Source organism: Triturus cristatus, chromosome 4_1, assembly GCF_964204655.1.
Source record: "Triturus cristatus chromosome 4_1, aTriCri1.1, whole genome shotgun sequence".
Classification (NCBI taxonomy): domain Eukaryota; kingdom Metazoa; phylum Chordata; class Amphibia; order Caudata; family Salamandridae; genus Triturus; species Triturus cristatus.
In genome coordinates this window covers 235,018,582-235,037,705 of record NC_140585.1, presented here as the reverse complement: position 1 = coordinate 235,037,705, position 19,124 = coordinate 235,018,582, and the positions used below count along the sequence as shown (strand labels likewise).

The following is a 19,124-nucleotide window of genomic DNA, read 5'->3' as shown; positions in this document are numbered from 1 at the left end:
CAGTACATGCGCTACCTCTTATATGCACTGCACCCTGCCCAGGGGGGTACCTCGGGCCTTCCATAGAGGATGACTGATGTGCACAAAAAGGGAAGGGTTAGGCCTAGTCAGTGTGGACACCGACCAGGGTGACATGGCAGTCCGGGGACTACGGCAGGCCTGCGGCGGCAGGCCTGAGACACCATTTTAGGGCTACTCGTGTGGATGGCGCAACCAGCGCTGCAGACCCACTAGTAGCATCTGTCATCACCCGCCCTGGCACACACAGTGCACTTTACTAGGGACTTCCTGGTGATACAGATATGCCAATCCGGTATATCCAATCAATAAGATATCTTACACAGGGAGCACTCACACTCGGGCCCTGATTAGCAGTGGCCGAGTGTCCAAAGCATCTAAACCAGCAAAACTAAATCCAGCACAGCGTCAAAATCCAGGTCGCAGAGGCAAAAAGATAGGGGAAAACCCACGCCAAGGATGTCAGGTCTAACACGTGTCCCCTCCAGCTGAAAGTGGGGAGAACTACCCACCCTCTTGGGAGTTCTCATCACTAAGGCGGAAAAACCTGGACAGACCATCAGCATTGGCGTGCTCTGTACCGGGACGGTGTTCCACCGTAAAGTCCATTCCCTGTAGGGAGATGGACCACCTCAACAGTTTTGGATTCTCACCCCTCATCTGCATTAACCATCTGAGGGGCCTGTGGTCGGTCTGAACACGGAAGTGAGTCCCAAACAGGTAGGGCCTCAGCTTCTTCAGGGCCCAGACCACAGCAAATGCTTCCCTTTCAATAGCGCTCCACCTCTGTTCCCTGGGGAGTAGCCTCCTACTAATGAAAGCTACAGGTTGGTCCCCGCCCTCGTCGTCCATCTGAGAGAGTACTGCTCCCACGCCTTGCTCTGAAGCGTCTGTCTGTACTACGAACTCACTCGAAAAGTCAGGCGCCTTAAGCACCGGTGCTGTGCACATTGCAGTTTTCAGCGCAACAAAAGCAGTTTGACAGGCCTCGGTCCAATTCACTTTCCTGGGCTGATTTCTAGAGGTTAGTTCTGTCAAGGGGGCAACAATGGTGCCGTATCCCTTGATGAGCCGTCTGTAATACCCGGTGAGTCCTAGAAAGGCTCTCACCTCTGTCTGCGTCTTGGGGGGTTCCCAAGCCAGAATGGTATCAATCTTCGCCTGTAGGGGCGCCACCTGGCCGCTCCCCACCTGGTGTCCCAAATACACCACCGATCCCTGCCCTATCTGGCACTTACTGGCCTTGATAGTGAGGCCTGCCTTCTGCAGGGCCCTCAACACTTCGCAGAGGTGTTGCAAGTGTTCCTCCCAGTAAATCAAATGTTCCTTGGACCCTAGGCCCGCTGCCTGGTCTGCAGCCTGCTGCCGCACACCAACGAGAGAAGGGCACTCCTGAGCCTGGCAGAATTCCTCCCTGGAGGGACCACCCTCTTGCTGCCAATGGGTCAGCTCAGGCAATTCTCCCAGTTCGGCCACCTGTTCCCCTGTAGATTCCAGGGCATCCCCCTCAGGTTCTGCTTCCTCCTGGACCGTGGGAACAGTGGGGGCCGGTTTCCCGCGCCCTCTGCCCCTTCCTCTCCTGACAGGTTCCTGGGCCATTGTTCCAGGCTCCGGTTCTACTAATCCACCCTTACTGGCTGTCATGGCACGTGTGGCTACACAGATCCACGCTGGCAGTCCTAACATCTCCAAGTGAGTTCTGTGTTCTACGTCCTTCCATGGAGAACTCTCCAGGTCGTTACCCAACAGACAATCTACCGGCAAGGCATCACTGACACAGACTTCCAAGGTACCAGAGACTCCCCCCCCCATGTAAAGGGAACCCGCGCCATCTTGCAGAGGCGCACTGAAGTGTCAGCGCCACTACTGGGCGGAGCACATTGGGAATGACTTGCTCTTCAGACACCCACTAACACCTGACAGATGTCACACTAGCCCCGGTGTCTCTCAGAGCCTCTATCTCCCTCCCATTGATGGTCACCTTTTGCCCGTATTTCTTAGTGTTCGCGGGTATCAAGGTATCCTGGACCATCTCTTGGTCTCCTAGCGAGACAAGGGTCATCATAGCTAATCCCTCCTCCCCACTGGAAATAAAATCCCCTCCCAAAGCTACACTAGCTAGCCCTGGGACTGGAGCAGCAGCTGGTGCTGGGGGTTTCTTGGGACAGTTAGGGGCTATGTGGCCCACTTCCCTACAAGCATAGCAAGTAGGCGGTGGTCTGTTGCCCTTAGGGGGCCAAGACCTCTTAGGCTTGGGGGCTTGGGACTCCTTCTCCTGGGAACTGTTTTGGGGCCCTTTAGAGAACTCCTTACTGTTACCCTTGTCCTCCCCACCTTTCTGATGGGGACCCTGTCCACCCTTGGCTGGCATACTTACCACCCCTTTGTTGACCCTGGTACTAGTCCAGCGGTCTGCCTCTTTAGCAAGCTCACTGGGATCAGTTAACTTGCTGTCTAAAAGATGCTGGCGCAGCTCTGAACACATAGACTACTCAAGTGCTCCCAACTAATCAAGTGACACAACCCCACATAATCAGTTACTTTGCTGCCCTTTATCCAACCTTCCAGTGCACGCGTGTACATACTCACACACTCCACCCAAGTACTCGAATCAAGTTTCTTGAAGTTCCTGAACTTCTGGCGGTACTGTTCTGGTGTAAGCCCATACCTGAGGCATAAGGCCTCCTTCATAGTGGGGTAGGTTAAGGTCCCTGCCGCTTCTAAGGGTGCTAAGACATCCCTCCCAGAGGCCTCAAAATGCTTCCACAAACCTGCCCCCCAACTCTTCTCAGGCACTTCATTCATCTTCAAGGCAAGCTCATAGGATCTAAACCATGCATAGATATCCTCACCCCTCTGATAATTCTGTACCAAATCTTTCGGTATGTATACTTTACCCGCCTGTACTGGTTGTGCGCTGCCACCATTCGGACTGGACTCCACTTGTTTGGCTTTAATGTCCAGCTCCCTCATGCTCAATTCATGAGCCAACTGGAGTTTCCTCTCTTCCAAAGCGAGAGCATTCCTCCTCTCCTCCGCCTCTTTCTCACTGTCAAGGCGCAGTTTCCTTTCTTCCGCTTGAGCTTTGAGCTTAAAAAGTTCAATCTCATGGGCCCTAATCCTCTGATTTTCCTCCAGCTCCTCTGGAGAAAGGCCCCTACTGGAATGGGTGCTGCCAGCCCTCGACGCTGGCCTATTCACTGGCAAATCATCGGATCCAAATCCGTGCTCCGGTGTACCATCCTCTCCAGTAGCTTCCTCTGTTGCGCCATTCTTGGCCTCCCACTAGGCCCTTAGAGCTTTCTGTAGCTCCGTCTTGTTGGTGCTGCCCTTCACTGGGCATCCAAGCTGCTTGCAGAATTGCTTTAGTTGCTCCTTCTTATATGTGAGCAACTCCTTCACTTCGAATTGCAATTCCGACTCCTCACCTACTCCATTCAGAGACATGATTCTTCGTCGATCCTCCAAGAATAGTCTTCCAAAACTTTGTGTAATGCAACTGCTTACTAGACTAGTGATATACGAAGAATCACTGCAGGTCAAGTGCAAATACTGGTTCTAATCCGCACCGCTGACCACCAATGTTAGATCTGGGGGTCTCTAGTTGGCAGAGGTATACACCTTAGACCAAATAGGGACCCTTGCTTCTAGTCAGGGTACAGGGACACACACGGTAGATAACCCCTGCTCACCCTCTAGGTAGCTTGGCTCGAGCAGTCAGGCTTATCCCCAAGGCAATGTGTAAGGTATTTGCGCATAGACACCACAATGATCCCCCCTCCGTACACCACAAACTTAGACCACACGGGTGAGTTATATCAAAAATAATATATCTTTATCTAGTTTCCGCAGCTGAAATCAAGCATCACAGGTTTTCACAATATTCGCTTTCTTGGTGGGTCGGGATCGTAAGACGATAGTCTCTAGTCTCTTGCGTGATTCGATACTCACTGAGAATGAATCAGTTCATAGGCTCTTGATGTTTAGGCAGCTACGTTGCTCCGGCGGTGTCGCTGCGCTCGTTGTAAAAAGCGCTCCTCTGGCTGTTCGGTGCAAGGTTTCCACAACTCCCTCGACGAGCCCCCAGTGACGATGTCGACGTCACTGGAGTCAGCCACTCACAGCGCGGCTTCGTAGAGCAGGGAAGTACGACTCTCGATCTGCTTCAGGCCTCCGGGTCGCGGCAAGGCACGTGCCGATGAGCACGTCGGTCTTCTTGGGGCGGCAACCGGTGTCCGGCCCGGATCAGTGCGGCACTCTCCAGCAAGACAGAGAGCAGCCAGCCCACTTCACAGGCAGATGTTGAGAAGCTTGGTAGAACAGTCCACGGTCCCTGCGGCACACAGCAGCGCAGGGGGGACACGGCAGAGTCTTGGGTTCTTGGCAACCTTTCTATCCCTGGGTTGCGAAACAGGAGGCCAGCTCTTCTCAGGCCCTTGGAGATTCGGTTGAAGACACAGCACACAGCAAAGTCTTGTTTGGTCAAGTGGGTAGGGTCAGCACACAGCAAGACCCCTTCTCCTCCTCAGCTTCAGTTGTACAGCAGAACAGGTCAGCCCTTAGAGCACACAGCAAGGCAATCTTCCTTTAGTTCTTCAGCGGTCCGTCTTTCAGCAGAGGTTCCTCTTGATGGTAGAATCTAAAAATCTGTTGTCAGGGGTCTTGTACTTATACCCCTAAAAGTCTTTGTGCAAGTGGGTCCTGAGCCCGGTCTGATCCAGTTCTGGGTGTCGCTGGAGCACTTTGTTTTTCCTGGCTTCTCCTTTTCATTTAGAGTGAGGGGCAGAGTCGTCAGCCGCCCAGCGGGAGGTGGAGCCAGTATTGTGGCAGGCAGGCACATCCCTATTCACTCCCAGGTGCTACCTCCTCCCTCCACTCTACTTGCAAATGCAGGTACTCAGCAAAGGTCTGACTCAGCCAACCTCCCGGGGGATCCCCAGCCCCTGTCACTCTCAAGCCAGACAGTCAATCCACAAGCGCGCCCAGGTACACAGAAGGGTCAGACAAGAGAACAGCCACTCTCTAAAAAGTACTGTCCTCCAACTCAGGATTTAGAAACAACCTCTCCTAAAATATGTGTTATTAAATGCTGAGCTCAGGGATATCAAATACTCATGTCTTAGCTTGTTCCTATGAGAAGATAGGCCGATAGCCATTGGCACCTGCCTCCCCCATGTTAGCCTATGGAGCAAGATACCCTTGCAGCAGTGAACACGCAAAATGGCCGCGGTTCACTACCAGCGCATGGTACCTGCACCAGTACATGCGCTACCTCTTATATGCACTGCACCCTGCCCAGGGGGGTACCTCGGGCCTTCCATAGGGATGACTGATGTGCACAAAAAGGGAAGGGTTAGGCCTAGTCAGTGTGGACACCGACCAGGGTGACATGGCAGTCCGGGGACTGCGGCAGGCCTGCGGCGGCAGGCCTGAGACACCATTTTAGGGCTACTCGTGTGGGTGGCGCAACCAGCGCTGCAGACCCACTAGTAGCATCTGTCATCACCCGCCCTGGCACACACAGTGCACTTTACTAGGGACTTCCTGGTGATACAGATATGCCAATCCGGTATATCCAATCAATAAGATATCTTACACAGGGAGCACTCACACTCGGGCCCTGATTAGCAGTGGCCGAGTGTCCAAAGCATCTAAACCAGCAAAACGAAATCCAGCACAGCGTCAAAATCCAGGTAGCAGAGGCAAAAAGATAGGGGAAAACCCACGCCAAGGATGTCAGGTCTAACAATACGGATAACAGCATAAAACTCTAAAACAAAGGTCAAACTTTGTGCAACGCTTTTCTTTGACTTTAATGTTGTAGACACTTCTCATTTGGGTCCCACTGATATTATGTCTAGTGGCACTATCTAAGCCTTTGGGGTTTAGTGAAGTGTTCAATGTAAGAAGGGCTGGCCCTAGATCAGATTAACTGGGACAGCGTCCTTGGCGGATAGAAAATTTGGTGTTTGTTGTGGGGGCATGGTGTCATTGCAGTGTGACGGTAGGAGGTGTGAGGAAGATGTGAGGAGGGCAGGGGGTTGGTTGTTGGGGTGCTAACAATTATGCTTAGGTACATTAAGGGCTGATTACAAAATCTTTAACGGGACCAGATTGAGACCAAGAGGACTGGACGAGCTGCTACTTGCATGATATTAAGTCACGCAACTCCCTGCTGCGCCCAGATCACCCATGCCCAAGGCCAGCCCTAAATCTAAAATTAGTGTGTTAAATAGACCGGGACCCATAGTTACTGAGTCGCAGCACTTCTGATTCGATTCCTCAACTCCTCTCTCACCATAAACCGACAGATCAACACCATTTCCTCCACATGCTTCAACACCCTTGGCATACTCCGCAAGACCTTCAAATGGTTGAAAGTTAAGGGGGGTAAATGGGGTAATCAGGCGCAGAAGGCTATATGCTCCTAAGTTTATAAATCCAATCATACGTAGTGCTCGAAGGGTAAGGATGTAAACCCAGCATTCTCAAAACATTAAAAACGTTAACCTGAGCACATACACCAATAGTGTCCCAAAAGAAGTAAAGTAATAGTCGTCAGATCGTTGTCCTCTTTTCATCAAGTCTTTACTTTATTCTGGGATATAAAACAGCCTGACACCAGCCAACACATGTTTTGTCTTCAGGTTAAGTCACCCTACGGCTTCTTCATACACAGACAGACAGACGGGAGGCAGATCCTTCTTCTACATCGCAGTCCAAACCTGGAACGAACTCCCCCACAGCATCAGACGAATCCCCACTCTGCAAACCTTCAGAAAAGACCTCAAGACCCGACTCTTCAGATGACCTCGGAGCTGCCCGAAACCCCCCTCACCCCAGCGCTTTGAGACCCTCATCGGTGCGCTCTACAAACCCCTGGTTGATTCTCTCCTCCCCCTCACGCCCCAGTAACATCTTCCACTTGGTCAACGAGAGGACCGGTGCACTGAGGTGCAGGTGCCACCCTCATGCCAATTTTTTTTTTTTTTTGTTGTTGCATATTTATTTAGCTCGAACTCGACCCGAAGGTATTGGAGCGCTTTACATAGCACCGTATTTACAATACACATTCAGGCACGAGGGGATTAAGTGATTTGCCCAGAATCACAGGCTGTGGCCGCGACCTCGAGGCTCGAACACTGGTTTCCTGCACCAGAGGCGGCAGCGAATCCGACGGACCACATTGCAGGAAAGGTGCTGATCCGCTGCTGATGGGACTACCAATAAAAGGAACATGCGTACTACTGACGAGAGTTAACGTGTGCGTGCAACCAAAGAGAAACAGAACGGAATCCTTGCACAGTGAGGAATAGTTACTTATATATTGCTATTGCTACGAGGTCCTAGCCTACGGCTGAGAAAACACTGCGACAATTAAAGTCATTTTAAGATTGCATTACAAACAGTACAAGTGTCATTCAAATTGTCTCCATTTTGCTGTACGGTGTCACTCATAAGTACACTAAACACATGTAAATGTCACAAGAATATCTGAAAACTTGACAGCTATACTATGAGTTGACAAACTCGCCAGAAAAGTCAAGGATTTCTGCTTTGTGCAATTTCCGCATTACAAACTCAATATGCACCAGGACTGTGTGTTCGAGGCGCCTACTGTTCAGCTTGTACCTGATGTAGTACTGTTCCTGGTAAAGTCTAGAAGAGGCCGGCGCTGCTGTCCCAGAAGACAGGGCGACACTCTCTGCCACCGTCCTTAGTCTCCAAATGTTTCTTTGAAGCGTCGGTCTGAGAAACAAACTCACGTGACAGGGGAGAATGGGCGGGACCATCCTGTCACGTGACGGGGGAGACTCGGAAGGTACCTCGTTGTTGTGAGCCACGGTGGTAGAGAAAGGGGAGGGGAAAGAAAGTGACAGAGATGACATTTAAGGAGGCGGTGTCAATTACGTCATTCGTAATGATATACTGACGACGTGGATAATAGGCTTGGGCTGAGAAATACAAATTTATCTCGTAGCGCCCATGTTGGAATGGGAAGGGTGTCCAATTCCTACATAGAGGTTGTTTCGTTGATTTACAAAATGTAGAAAGCCGCACTAATAATTTCCGTGAAATATGTTAAGCTAAACTTTTAAGGCATTTTATTGTGTAATTTATCGGATACCGTTTTTTTCAAAGACACAATCGGCTGTGCATGAAAAGCCAGGACTCTAAAGTTTCGTTTTGGTAGCCTGACAGCCTAAAGGGTAAGAGCACTAAGCCAGCTCTCTACGTTCTATCAGTAGAACTACACGATTTGACACGCAGCAGCTGGAGTGTGCCATCCAAGGCGTGCTGAGGCACCCAGAGATGACGTCACAAGCCCTGCTTCTGCATTTTCAGGCTGCGTGTGTAGAAAGCTGCCTGTTTCTACGTCATCTGCCTGCGACACAGTGTGTACTGGAACACTGGTTCTTTCTGAGAGTGTGTGAAAGGGGCAGAGGAGGCCGTTACTACCATGAGCCGCAGCTACAATGATGAGCTCCAGTATCTGGACAAGATCCACAAGAACTGCTGGAGGATCAAAAAGGGCTTTGTGCCTAACATGAAGGTACCAGGATAGCCTAAAATCGCATTCGCTCCCACACAGAGCCCAACGAGAACATATTGGGCACGTTGTTACAAGGCATTATTTTTGCTACGCATGCCAATGTAGGTTGCGGTACCAGGGTAGTGTGAGCCTAATCACACTCTGCTGTGGGTTTCCTGACAGTGCAATTTGGCAGTCCTCCACACATATTGCCTCCTACATGCCGGTTATCATTTTGTGTATTGTTTGGCGTCCACGTTTTCGGCGTACCTGTGTGTATCGTATAAATGTCCGATTTGTGCCATTTAATCGCTGGTTGAATAAAACATTAATGATCTAGTAATTGTAATGAAAAAGCTTTAAAACATCTGCACTGGTCCAGGTGCCTATGCATGCTCACTTATCTACTACTTTTATGGTCGGGATTGGGCTAGTATTAGTAAATTGTTAATGTAGATTTTTCATTAATTACTATCATTGCTGGACATTAATAGTTACGCGCAGAAAAAAGCATAATGATTACAAAGTCTATTGTTCATTTGCTCGTTTCCAAAGGGACACATACAGTACGGAGTGTAGTGATGACACAAACTGGTATTTGTCAAAATCTTTATTGTAGAGATGAAACAGGCAAGCGCCAGGTAGCACGGCTTCTAGCTCCAGGCACCAACTCCAACTGAGTGCCTGAGGTTGGAATCTTTAGAATACAATGGCGTGTTCCATGTCTCGCACTTCTCACGAGACATAAAGGGATACAACATCATGTACACATGAAATGTGCACCAAATAACAATTACAGGATAAAGGCAACAATAAATGCAACACAACACATCCCCCTTCCTTGGAACGGTAAAAGGTAGGGCCACTTAAAAGGAGTGAACGGAATGTAAAGGGGAAGGTGTACGGGTACAAAACAGAAAAGGTGAATTAAACAGGAATACATCAGAACAAATATTAATAGTCAAACACATTAGGTTCCATCACATATTCTTTTAGCCATGCAGGAAGAACTCTCTTTCACAACAGAGCTAGAATTGGTAGGTTCGACAACCTGTTTATCATCGTTGCTAGTACAGGAAGACCCTTCCACCCTCTTTAAAGAAAAAGTATAAGTGCCGGTGTTGACGTTAGTGGTGGAAGGATTAGAGTCCTTTGTAAGACCATGATGAATGACTTCAGAAGCTCGGTATACATCAGAGCCCAAATGAGATTGTAAAGCACTATTTTCAAAGTAATCTTCCACCCATTCAAAATTTGAAGGCCATTCATGCTCCTGTGTGTTTTCTATACCATGATGAATAAAATCAATAGCGACATTTTTAAGGTTCATGCTCTACCATCCTTGAGTCTAATTGAATTTCGCAAAACCTCTACCACTTGTTGTGGTGTGTCAAATTTACTTTCACCTTTAAGAATTTTAACTGTTTTGTTGATGCGAACCCAGTCCCCCACCTTAATAGAAACTTCTTCTTTGGTGCCATGACGTGCATCATAATATTCTTTGCTCTTAGTATGTACCAATTCTAAATCATTCCTTGCATCATTAGGGGGACCACTGTTGCACTTTGCCTTTCCTAAGCCAATCAGGGTTATATTTACATCTGGGTGTCCTTCCCCTCATCATGATAAAAGGGGACAACCCAGTTGTGGTCTGTGTAGTGATCCTGTAAGCCCACACTGCCTTCTGTATTTCCAGTTTCCAATCCTTTACTCATAGCCGCTTGAATTACACCTTTAATCACCCTATTGAAACGTTCTACAGTGCCATTTCCACTTGGAATATATAACAATGTAGTTTTGTGTTTGACCCCACATTTTCCAAAATGGTCCTTGGCCATGTTTGACAAAAATTATACACCATTGTCACTCAACACGCACACCGGTAACCCTTCCCACACAAATATTTTGTCCAAAAATGTTAAGACTACTTGGGTGTTCACATTTTCTACAATTTCAACAATGGGCCATTTAGTAAAAAGATCAATGGCTACTAGGCCATACTCCTTTGAATCCCCTACAGGTCCAAAAATGTCAACAGCAATGGTCTCCCAAGGAATACTAGGAATTAACCCCTCACTCATCGGAGGTCTCAATGTTTTTAAAGACTTATCAGCAGAGCAGCAAACTGAGCACTCTCTGACAAAGCTTTCCACATCTTTATCAATTCCAGGCCACCAAAATATGCCTTTAACAATCAATTTAGTCCTAATGATCCCAAAGTGGCCTTTATGACACAATTGTAGCACTTTATTGCTTAAGGTCTTAGGAGGAATGATCCTGTCACCTCTCATTAATACGTCATTCTCCAGAGACAATCCCATACGAATGTCCCAAAAATCTTTTAAAATCGCACTAATGTTGTTTTTTCTAGGCCGCCCTTTGCAGATGTAATTGGAAACCATTTCTAAATCATTGTCCTTATGTTGTTCATCAAGCCATTCAGCTTTAGTGATGGCTGGTGTGCCCGAATCATGGATATAGGCCATGCTGAAATTCCCCCAGGGGTCGTCCTCACATTCTTCCAAAGGAATGAGTAACCTAGACAAGCAATCAGCAACCACATTGTCTTTGCCTGGTACATTAATTATGTTGTAAATATACTCTTTCATCCTCTTGGATATCCTAGCCAACCTTGCTGAACCCCTAACACTGCCTTCAGTGGTCAGAATGCGTACTGAGGGTCGATGGTCTGTGCGAACAACCACAAGCTTGCCCCCACACAAAAGTACAAATGCTATAGGGCCAAGCACAAGCCAGTGCTTCCCTTTCAATGATAGGGTACTTGCTTTCAGTAGGGGATAAGGCTCTCAAAGCAAATAGAATTATTTTTTTCTTACCATCTCTCCCTTTTTGTGAAAGGACTGCGCCCAATCCTTTGTCACTAGCTTCAGTAGTTAACAAGCACTCTAAATTGGGGTCAAAGCTACTCAGAGCACTCGCATGTAAATCTCCCTTAATCAAATTAAATTCTTTCTCACACTCATCCGGCCAATCAAACTTTACGTTCTTCTTAAGAAGAGAACGTATATTGTAAACTTTGGCAGAAAAATTTGGTATGAATTTAGCGCAATATTCTGCCATACCTAGAAAAGATCTAACGTCCTCTTTAGATGTAGGAGCGGGTGATCCAAGAATAGTGTTTACAAGTGAAGGTTTTGGTTTGACCCCCTCTTCACTTATGATGTGTCCCAGGTATGAAACACTTCTTTGTGCGAACTTACATTTGGAGAGTTCAACAGTCAACCTAGCCATCTGCACCCTCGTCGCCAATTGTAGTGATGACACAAACTGGTATTTGTCAAAGTCTTTATTGTAGAGATAGAGATGAAAGAGGCAAGCGCCAGGTAGCACAGCTTCCAGCTCCAGGCACCAACTCCAACTGAGTGCCTGAGGTTGGAATCCTTAGAATACAATGGCGTGTTCCATGTCTCGTACTACTCACGAGACATAAAGGGATACAACATCATGTACACATGAAATGTGCACCAAATAACAAATACAGGATAAAGGGAACAATAAATGCAACACAACACAGAGTTAAAACGCCTGACGAATGTTGAGGCACTAACACAAATTACACAATGACCGAAATACTACGTGTAAAAATAACACTGAGATGTGAAATAACATATATGACATTCCGCAGAATGTGGCTCTGGGTCTCTCAATAAGTATTATTGTTTTGTGCTACTTACCTTTTTAGGTCGAGCCTAAATCATCAGGCACTCTGTTGTATGCACTTTGTGGGGTCTGACTCCTCCCATGCTTTGGATTGGCTTGTGTGCTGTCGTCTAAAAATCGTCACTTGTAAATGGTTGGTGTGTGTCCCACCTTCCCGTGCCCCCCCCCCCACCCCCCCCCCACCCCAGTTCACCCCCATGGAGTATTGTCGCGGGAGCGAGCAGCAGTGCGCACACTGGGGCTTCTGTGGTACGCACGCTTTGCTCCGACATGCGCACACCCATTTTGCAGAAAACCCAACGGGCTGCCTTTTTAGGCACCCAGCGAAGGAGCAAAATGAAACCATCAGCCACTTACATCAGTCGTCGCAGTGTATGTACCCTTGTGTACTCGTGTCTCTGTTGTATGTGGAGCGTGGCATTCAGCAACTATACCGCAGATTAGTAGGCAATGTTCATCTATGAATATTGTGTATGAAATGCCAAATATAAGGCTAAAAACATTTGGGAAGACGCTGTAGCCTTACAGCTCGAGCGATCGACCTCGAACCTGGGGAACCGGGTTCCATTCTTCGGCAACGACGCTCAACATCCTGTGATTCTGGGCAAATCACTTAATCTCCCCGTGCCTAACAGAATTGATTGTGTCCATCTGTAACAAAACTAGTGCTCATGTTAAGCGCTCTGATACCCGATGTCTCGGGTCTAGTTTGCGCTATATAAAACTCTTTTAAAAAATAAAAAAAAAGCGTTTAATGCATATGCCATTGTGCGAGTGTCAGGTGATGTGAGGTGATAATGCGATTTCATCTTTGCTCTGCTCATTTTATGATTGATACTAAAGTGTACAGTGGTACATATTCACACCTCGCCTTTATTTTAGCTAGTGTCTCATGTTTTTCTCGGACACCGTTCAAAAAGACCAAATTCGTGATGCACTTGCCCCAAATGGAAGCTGTTTTTGCAGTCTGCTGCTTTTTTAACTGCCAGGTCATTGACAGATTTAGGATATAGACTCAGATGCTTGATTTACCCTCTGGCATTTTGTGGCTGCCACGCCCCCATACACTATCGTTTATTGTCCCTTTTGGGTGCCCGTAGTGTGAGCTCGCTTCCTAATATGCAGCGTTTGACAGTTCAGTGAGGGCGCGCTGTAACTTACTACCTTTCTCTTCGCATGAATAAATAAATAAATAAAATCCGTGTTTGTAAAGCATGAACTACTCACCCTTATGGGTCTGAAGGCGCTGGGGGCCGTCGTGGAAGTAAAGTGAGCTATTGCCCAGAGTCACATGGTGCTGAGCTGAGCTGAGCTGCAGCCGGAGCTGATGATCGAACCGTGAACCCTGTGTTCCGAAGTCAGCTGCCCGGGCCGCTGCCCCACACCTCTCCACCACACCTCCACGCGTGAGGAACAGTTCATTGGGCGATACCTCTGCCCGTCACTCATGGAAAACAAAGAGCATAGATGCGGCTCACCAGCGCTTCTGCGTGGTGGACAAGAACTTTTTCTATGTGTGGGGTTGCTATGTGGTAAGGCCTTGTGATAGAAGCATTTCGCGACACCCCCGCAGTGTCGACCATTCCATAGCTGTGCCATAGCATTATGTGCAAGATTTATGAATCTATTTATAGTAGAAGCAGCTCTATTTTTGCAGGGGTCGCTTCGTTCTTTTCAATGCATCTAGACCTTCTGTTGCTGGGATTCTGCACATATGCAGAACTATGCGCAGGAAACCAGGACCTCCGTGTGTAGTGGTGTACCAAAATACCCACCTTGGTACCCAGATCCCCTATCCGAATAGCTATAATGTCTCATTTGATCTCCGTGCTACAGCGAAGCTACCAATGATTAGACATCCTAGAACATGCTACTCCGTTCCTCTCAGGATACGTGGGAACAAGAACACTCTTTTGTTCAAACTCTCGTACTTGTCCACAACATGAGTAAATAGAGTCGAAGTATAGTTTAAAATGTTTATTTTAACTAAAGTGCTCTATGATGCAGTACACGAGGCAATACTAGCAGCAAAATGCATAAGATCAAACAAATCAGCATAGTTACAATTCCATATAGAACAAAAGGGGAAATCATACTATAATAATATTGGAAACAGGACTCTAGCACCTTGTCACCCTCCCCGTGCTAGAAGCTAGTTTATTATAATTATAGAAGACCTCCTGGCTTTCTCAGTGGGACCCCATACCTCCGATTTCAGATGCAGGAATTTACATCTCCGGACAAGCACAGCTCTTCTATTCTGGAAACCGTTTTCTCCAAGTGTCTTCACATGCATGCAAGGCAATATTAAAAGCACCAGATTTTTAGGGTTGCAGCTGTGGTCTATGTTATGGCTATGGACGTGAGAGTGACCAAAGCAATTCAACAGAGCTCGTTGTTTTTTTACCTTGAACACGCTGTGCAGACGAGGTGCAGAGTGGTCAACTAAATATATGAAATCCAGACAGTTCCCATGTGAAAGCGAGCAGGGAAAGTGTTTACGAGAAATGTGCCATGTAGTAACGTGAGCAAAAGCGGCAAAATGGCGGCCAAGCATATACTAACTTATGCTAACTTAGCAATGTCCTCAGGTGTGTCCATATCCCCACTACAATTCTTGATTATGTATCTTTATTTCTTAAATATTTTATTGCAGTTTTAGATAGTGCCAACGTAAGTGATTTGCCCAGGATCACAGGGTGCTGAGCCATGTCGCGATTCAAACCAGATTCCCCAGCTCCAAAGTAAGAAGCTCCTGGCCCTTATGCTGCATCCTCTTCACAGTACACTACTCAGATCTGAAGAACACCACAAAATGCAACCACTAAACCCTCCAGCCCAAACAGAAGGGTTAAAGGAGTGTTACAAACAGAGGGCTGGTCATTTCATGATAGTGAAATCCTTTGAGGGGGTAAGATGGCTGCACAGCAGCAGTACACAGAAGTGAGATAGCAGCCCAACCTCTGACAAAGCCCCTGCAGGTATCAGGAGCTGTGAGTGACAGAAGGACCATAAATATACTACAGGATTGTCTATTAACTCAAAACAGCCCTCTTTTTCTACAGCTGCACTAAACTAGCCCATGGCTCATGCTCCTGGCCCCTTTTATTAGCAGGTGCCACGTCACTCGTAATGCCTGTGTTTGGATGGGCGTGGGGTGAGTGTGAGATCAGCAGCCTGGGAGTGGCTGGATACAGCTATGTGTCCAGCAGGAAACTACATTCCTCCAAAACTCCAAATGAAACAAGCATTTGCAATGTAATGGGTCTTGCACTTGCAAGAGTTTTAGCTATTGGCATTGTAAATGACAGCGCCTTTTATTTATGCGTCTTGAAAACTTGCAAGCGGTGCGTAAACACTCAAGCTTTATAAAGATACCCAGGGTGGGCGTGCGGGTAGAAGTGCAAGCTCAAGTCCACTGTGACAGAAATGTAGAATCATCCGGGATTATAAGATACTCTCCTGGTCACATAGCAAAGGATACAGACGAAGGGTTGGGTATTAAGACCCAGAAAGTTTGAAATGGGTTTCCTATAGATGTTGGGGTTGATCATAAGGAATACAATGAATATAATGTGGTAAGCGATAAGTATGCTCATGGGTATGAATGAGGATTTAATATGCCAATATGGGATGCCATTGTGCTCTGTTATCATAGAATATTCAACAATGGGGAAAGATCCTCTAGCCCAGGTGTCTCCAATCAGTTGATCACGAGCTTCCAGTCGCTCAAAGACACCTTTGGAGTAGTTCATAGCCTTGAGTTTATTATAAATAAGCACAGGGTCATATTTTCCTTTTAAAATTAAGGAAGGCTGTGTTTATTTTAAATTATTCTCTTCAGGCTGCAGATAGCAGGCTTGATAATGAGCAGTGCTGGAGTTAGATTTATGACTCAGGGCACAGAGGTGAAGAACTAAAGCACAGATGTATTTACATTTTTAATAAAAGTCCTTGTCAACTCAATATTGGAGCATGAGATCAAAAATATACTTTTGAATGCTTTTAATTTCAAGAAAATTAAAATGAATTAAACTTCATTATTAAGTTAACTCGCCATTTAAATTTTATCACATTTGAAAGTGTTGCATTTACAAACAGGTCTCTTGCGCCCAGTGTCCAGTAGACACTGTGCCATATTAATATCTGAAAGATACTGTTGTTTTTCAGATGTGAGAAATTTAAAGTGGATAAAAATATTTCAGTGAAACACTGAGTCAATGATTTTCTCCACTTTCAATTAAGCCAATTACGTCTTAATATTTAATTAAGGATATTTTTTCACTTTAAATTCCTCCTATTTAAACATTCTTATATTTTTATGTTATAGTCCACTGGGTGCAAAATGCCTCTTGTTTGTAAATGCAACACTTTGAAATGGGAGGCAATTTAAATGATGAATAAATAAACAAAGTTAACTCTTTAGTTTAATTTTCTCCCATTTCAAAGTGTCGCATTTACACACATTAGGCTTTTTGATCCTATTGGCTGGTAGACATATTGTGATATTTATAACTGCAAAAATACAGCCATTTGTTTAAGTGGGAGAAATTTAAAGTGCAGAAAAATGTTCCATAATATGACCATTGTTTTGCACTTTACATTTCTCCCATAAAAAAAGAATGGCTGTATGTTTGTGCTATTCATAACCGAGAACAAAAAACAAGGGAACCCTACTCACGTGGAACCAGGGTACTAAATTGTTAACAGAAACAATGGCTCCTGTGGACAAATGACAACATACTTTTGATATAATGATGCTCAATGGCATTAAAACGGGTTAATGTGATGTCAAAAGGAGAGGGAGCCCAACACACTATGAATTTGTAATTCAACATTTATGTAGTTTGAAAAAAAAATACAAACAAATATTGAAACAATAGTTTAACAGTAGTGAGTAGTGTCCCAGTGAAAAAATGGAACCTTAAAACAAAGACGGTTTACAAAAACGAACCATTAAACCAGCATTTATCGTGTAAAGTGTGGTTAATAAACTATATAATTTCCAATGGTCATCTTGTTGATGTATAGGAAACCTTGTACATATGTCACCCTTGTTTTAAGGTTCCATTTTTTCCATGGGACACTACTCACTACTGTTAAACTATTGTTTCAATATTTTATATATATTTTTTTAAACTACATAAATAACTGTTGAATTACAAATTCATAGTGTGTTGGGCTCCCTCTCCTTTTGACATCACATTAACCCTTTTTAATTCCATTGAGCATCATTATATCAAAAGTACGTTGTCATTTGTCCACAGAAGCCATTGTTTCTGTTAACAATTCATTTAACAGTGCCACATATGATGAAAGGTATGTCCTGTGCCACAAGAACACACGACAAAAAATAATTCTGACCATTTTTACCTCTCGCCCAAAACTTTCAAAGATATATCCCTGATTACATTACCTGCACACTAGTCAGAGGCAAAACTGCAGTGATACACTTTCAATCGAGCCTTGTAGCAGAGTTGATCTTGGGTTGTTTTGATGATCTACGTCACTCCGGTTATGATGTCTATGAAAATAATGAAAACATTGTCACAGGTTTAAATGATAAGCATAGGTATAAGGAAGGGCACGGTCTTCCCTGTCAAGTAGAAAATTCCTGTCCTTTATAAAATCGAAACACAGCACTGGGCCCTCCAAGACTGACAATCAAATAGAGGATATCTGTCCATGTTGCGCACATTGCACTTTAACTCTATCACATTTTAATTTTGTGCACTGCTTTTAAAATTGAAAGAAAGAAAATGTTATTACCGGTTTTTAGAAAGCTTTATATAAAACATACCCCAGACTTATTATCTCTAATAGTGGAATGTAGCATAAGCAACGTCAAACTATGCTACAGGGTGGGCAGATATTTAGAGATGGTGAATAATAGGTTGTGTAAAGAAAGTGGATTATAATTTGATTAATGGCTAGTGCCGGTGTTAGTGGCAATAAACAATAGAAAGTATGATATAAATCCCGTGTATTCCAGATATTTCTAATGTTATACTGGTATGATTTTGCTTTTGACGTTTACATGATTCTGATTATGTTGAACTGTATTTGTAATCATTTATCTATTAAATTAATTATATAAGTACAAGGTCACTTAATGCTAAGGGAATCAATGAGTAGCTTACTGGAACAGCAGGAGGGGAATGTTTTGATTAATTTTGCTTGTGTGGTTTTATTAGAATGTATGTGAAAGTATATGTATTGTTTGTGAGCCGTGTTTGGCTTGAAGCAAACAAATAAATAAATACTAAATAACTCTGTTTTATTTAGCTACCACCGACCTCCAGCTTGATTTTACTAGACCACATCACATATGGTGATAAGCCATGATTACAGATCCAGGAAGCGGCATTCGCATAAAAAAAACAAGTTTCTCATTACTTACCTCTAAAAGAAGCCTTAATTTAATGCGAGCGCTGTCCTATACGTCTGCGCTATGTTTACAGCAGGGCCTTTTAAAACTTTACAAATGCCAGCGACAATCGTACACAAAATGCCCTAGATGGATCCGTTGGAGCGGGACGACTGTCAGCCATTCTATAAGATATGGAGTCCCTAAAGCATACACTGCTTCTATATGTTAATTATTAAAAAGCCACCTACTTGAATAATTCCTGTTATGTCTTGTCTGTGCCTGCTTACCATTACCTGCACAGAAACAAAAGAACAAGAGTGTGACGTGAGCTGTCTTCCTTTTTATGTTAATTACGTGACAGTTAAGGACCTAGCCAGATTGGTGTGGTGGTAGACGGGTATTGGATTTATCTTGAGGACTTATTCTGTCTACTGGAGCTATCGCTCATGACGTAAGGACTGTGTTGAGGAAGCCGTTTGAGGAGCTAATGCAGATCTTTTCCAGAGTGGAATGATTTTCAGG

The 19,124-nt window shown here is 45.4% G+C and overlaps 2 protein-coding genes across 2 annotated transcripts in view; one reads left to right on the top strand and one right to left on the bottom strand.

The window, feature by feature from the left end:
- FBXO7 (F-box protein 7) overlaps nt 1-7,869 on the bottom strand; it is a 119,598-nt gene extending 111,729 nt beyond the window's left edge. Inside the window, exon 1 of the mRNA XM_085651959.1 lies at nt 7,651-7,869. Within this exon, the coding sequence (XP_085508085.1) occupies nt 7,651-7,811 (161 nt within the window). The 5' untranslated portion in view covers nt 7,812-7,869. The remainder of the gene's footprint in view (nt 1-7,650) is intronic.
- Nucleotides 7,870-8,362: 493 nt separating this feature from the next.
- The window catches only part of RTCB (RNA 2',3'-cyclic phosphate and 5'-OH ligase), an 85,327-nt gene continuing 74,565 nt past the window's right edge, over nt 8,363-19,124 (top strand). The window contains exon 1 of the mRNA XM_085651958.1: nt 8,363-8,572. Coding sequence (XP_085508084.1) covers nt 8,480-8,572 — 93 coding nt within the window. The 5' untranslated portion in view covers nt 8,363-8,479. The remainder of the gene's footprint in view (nt 8,573-19,124) is intronic.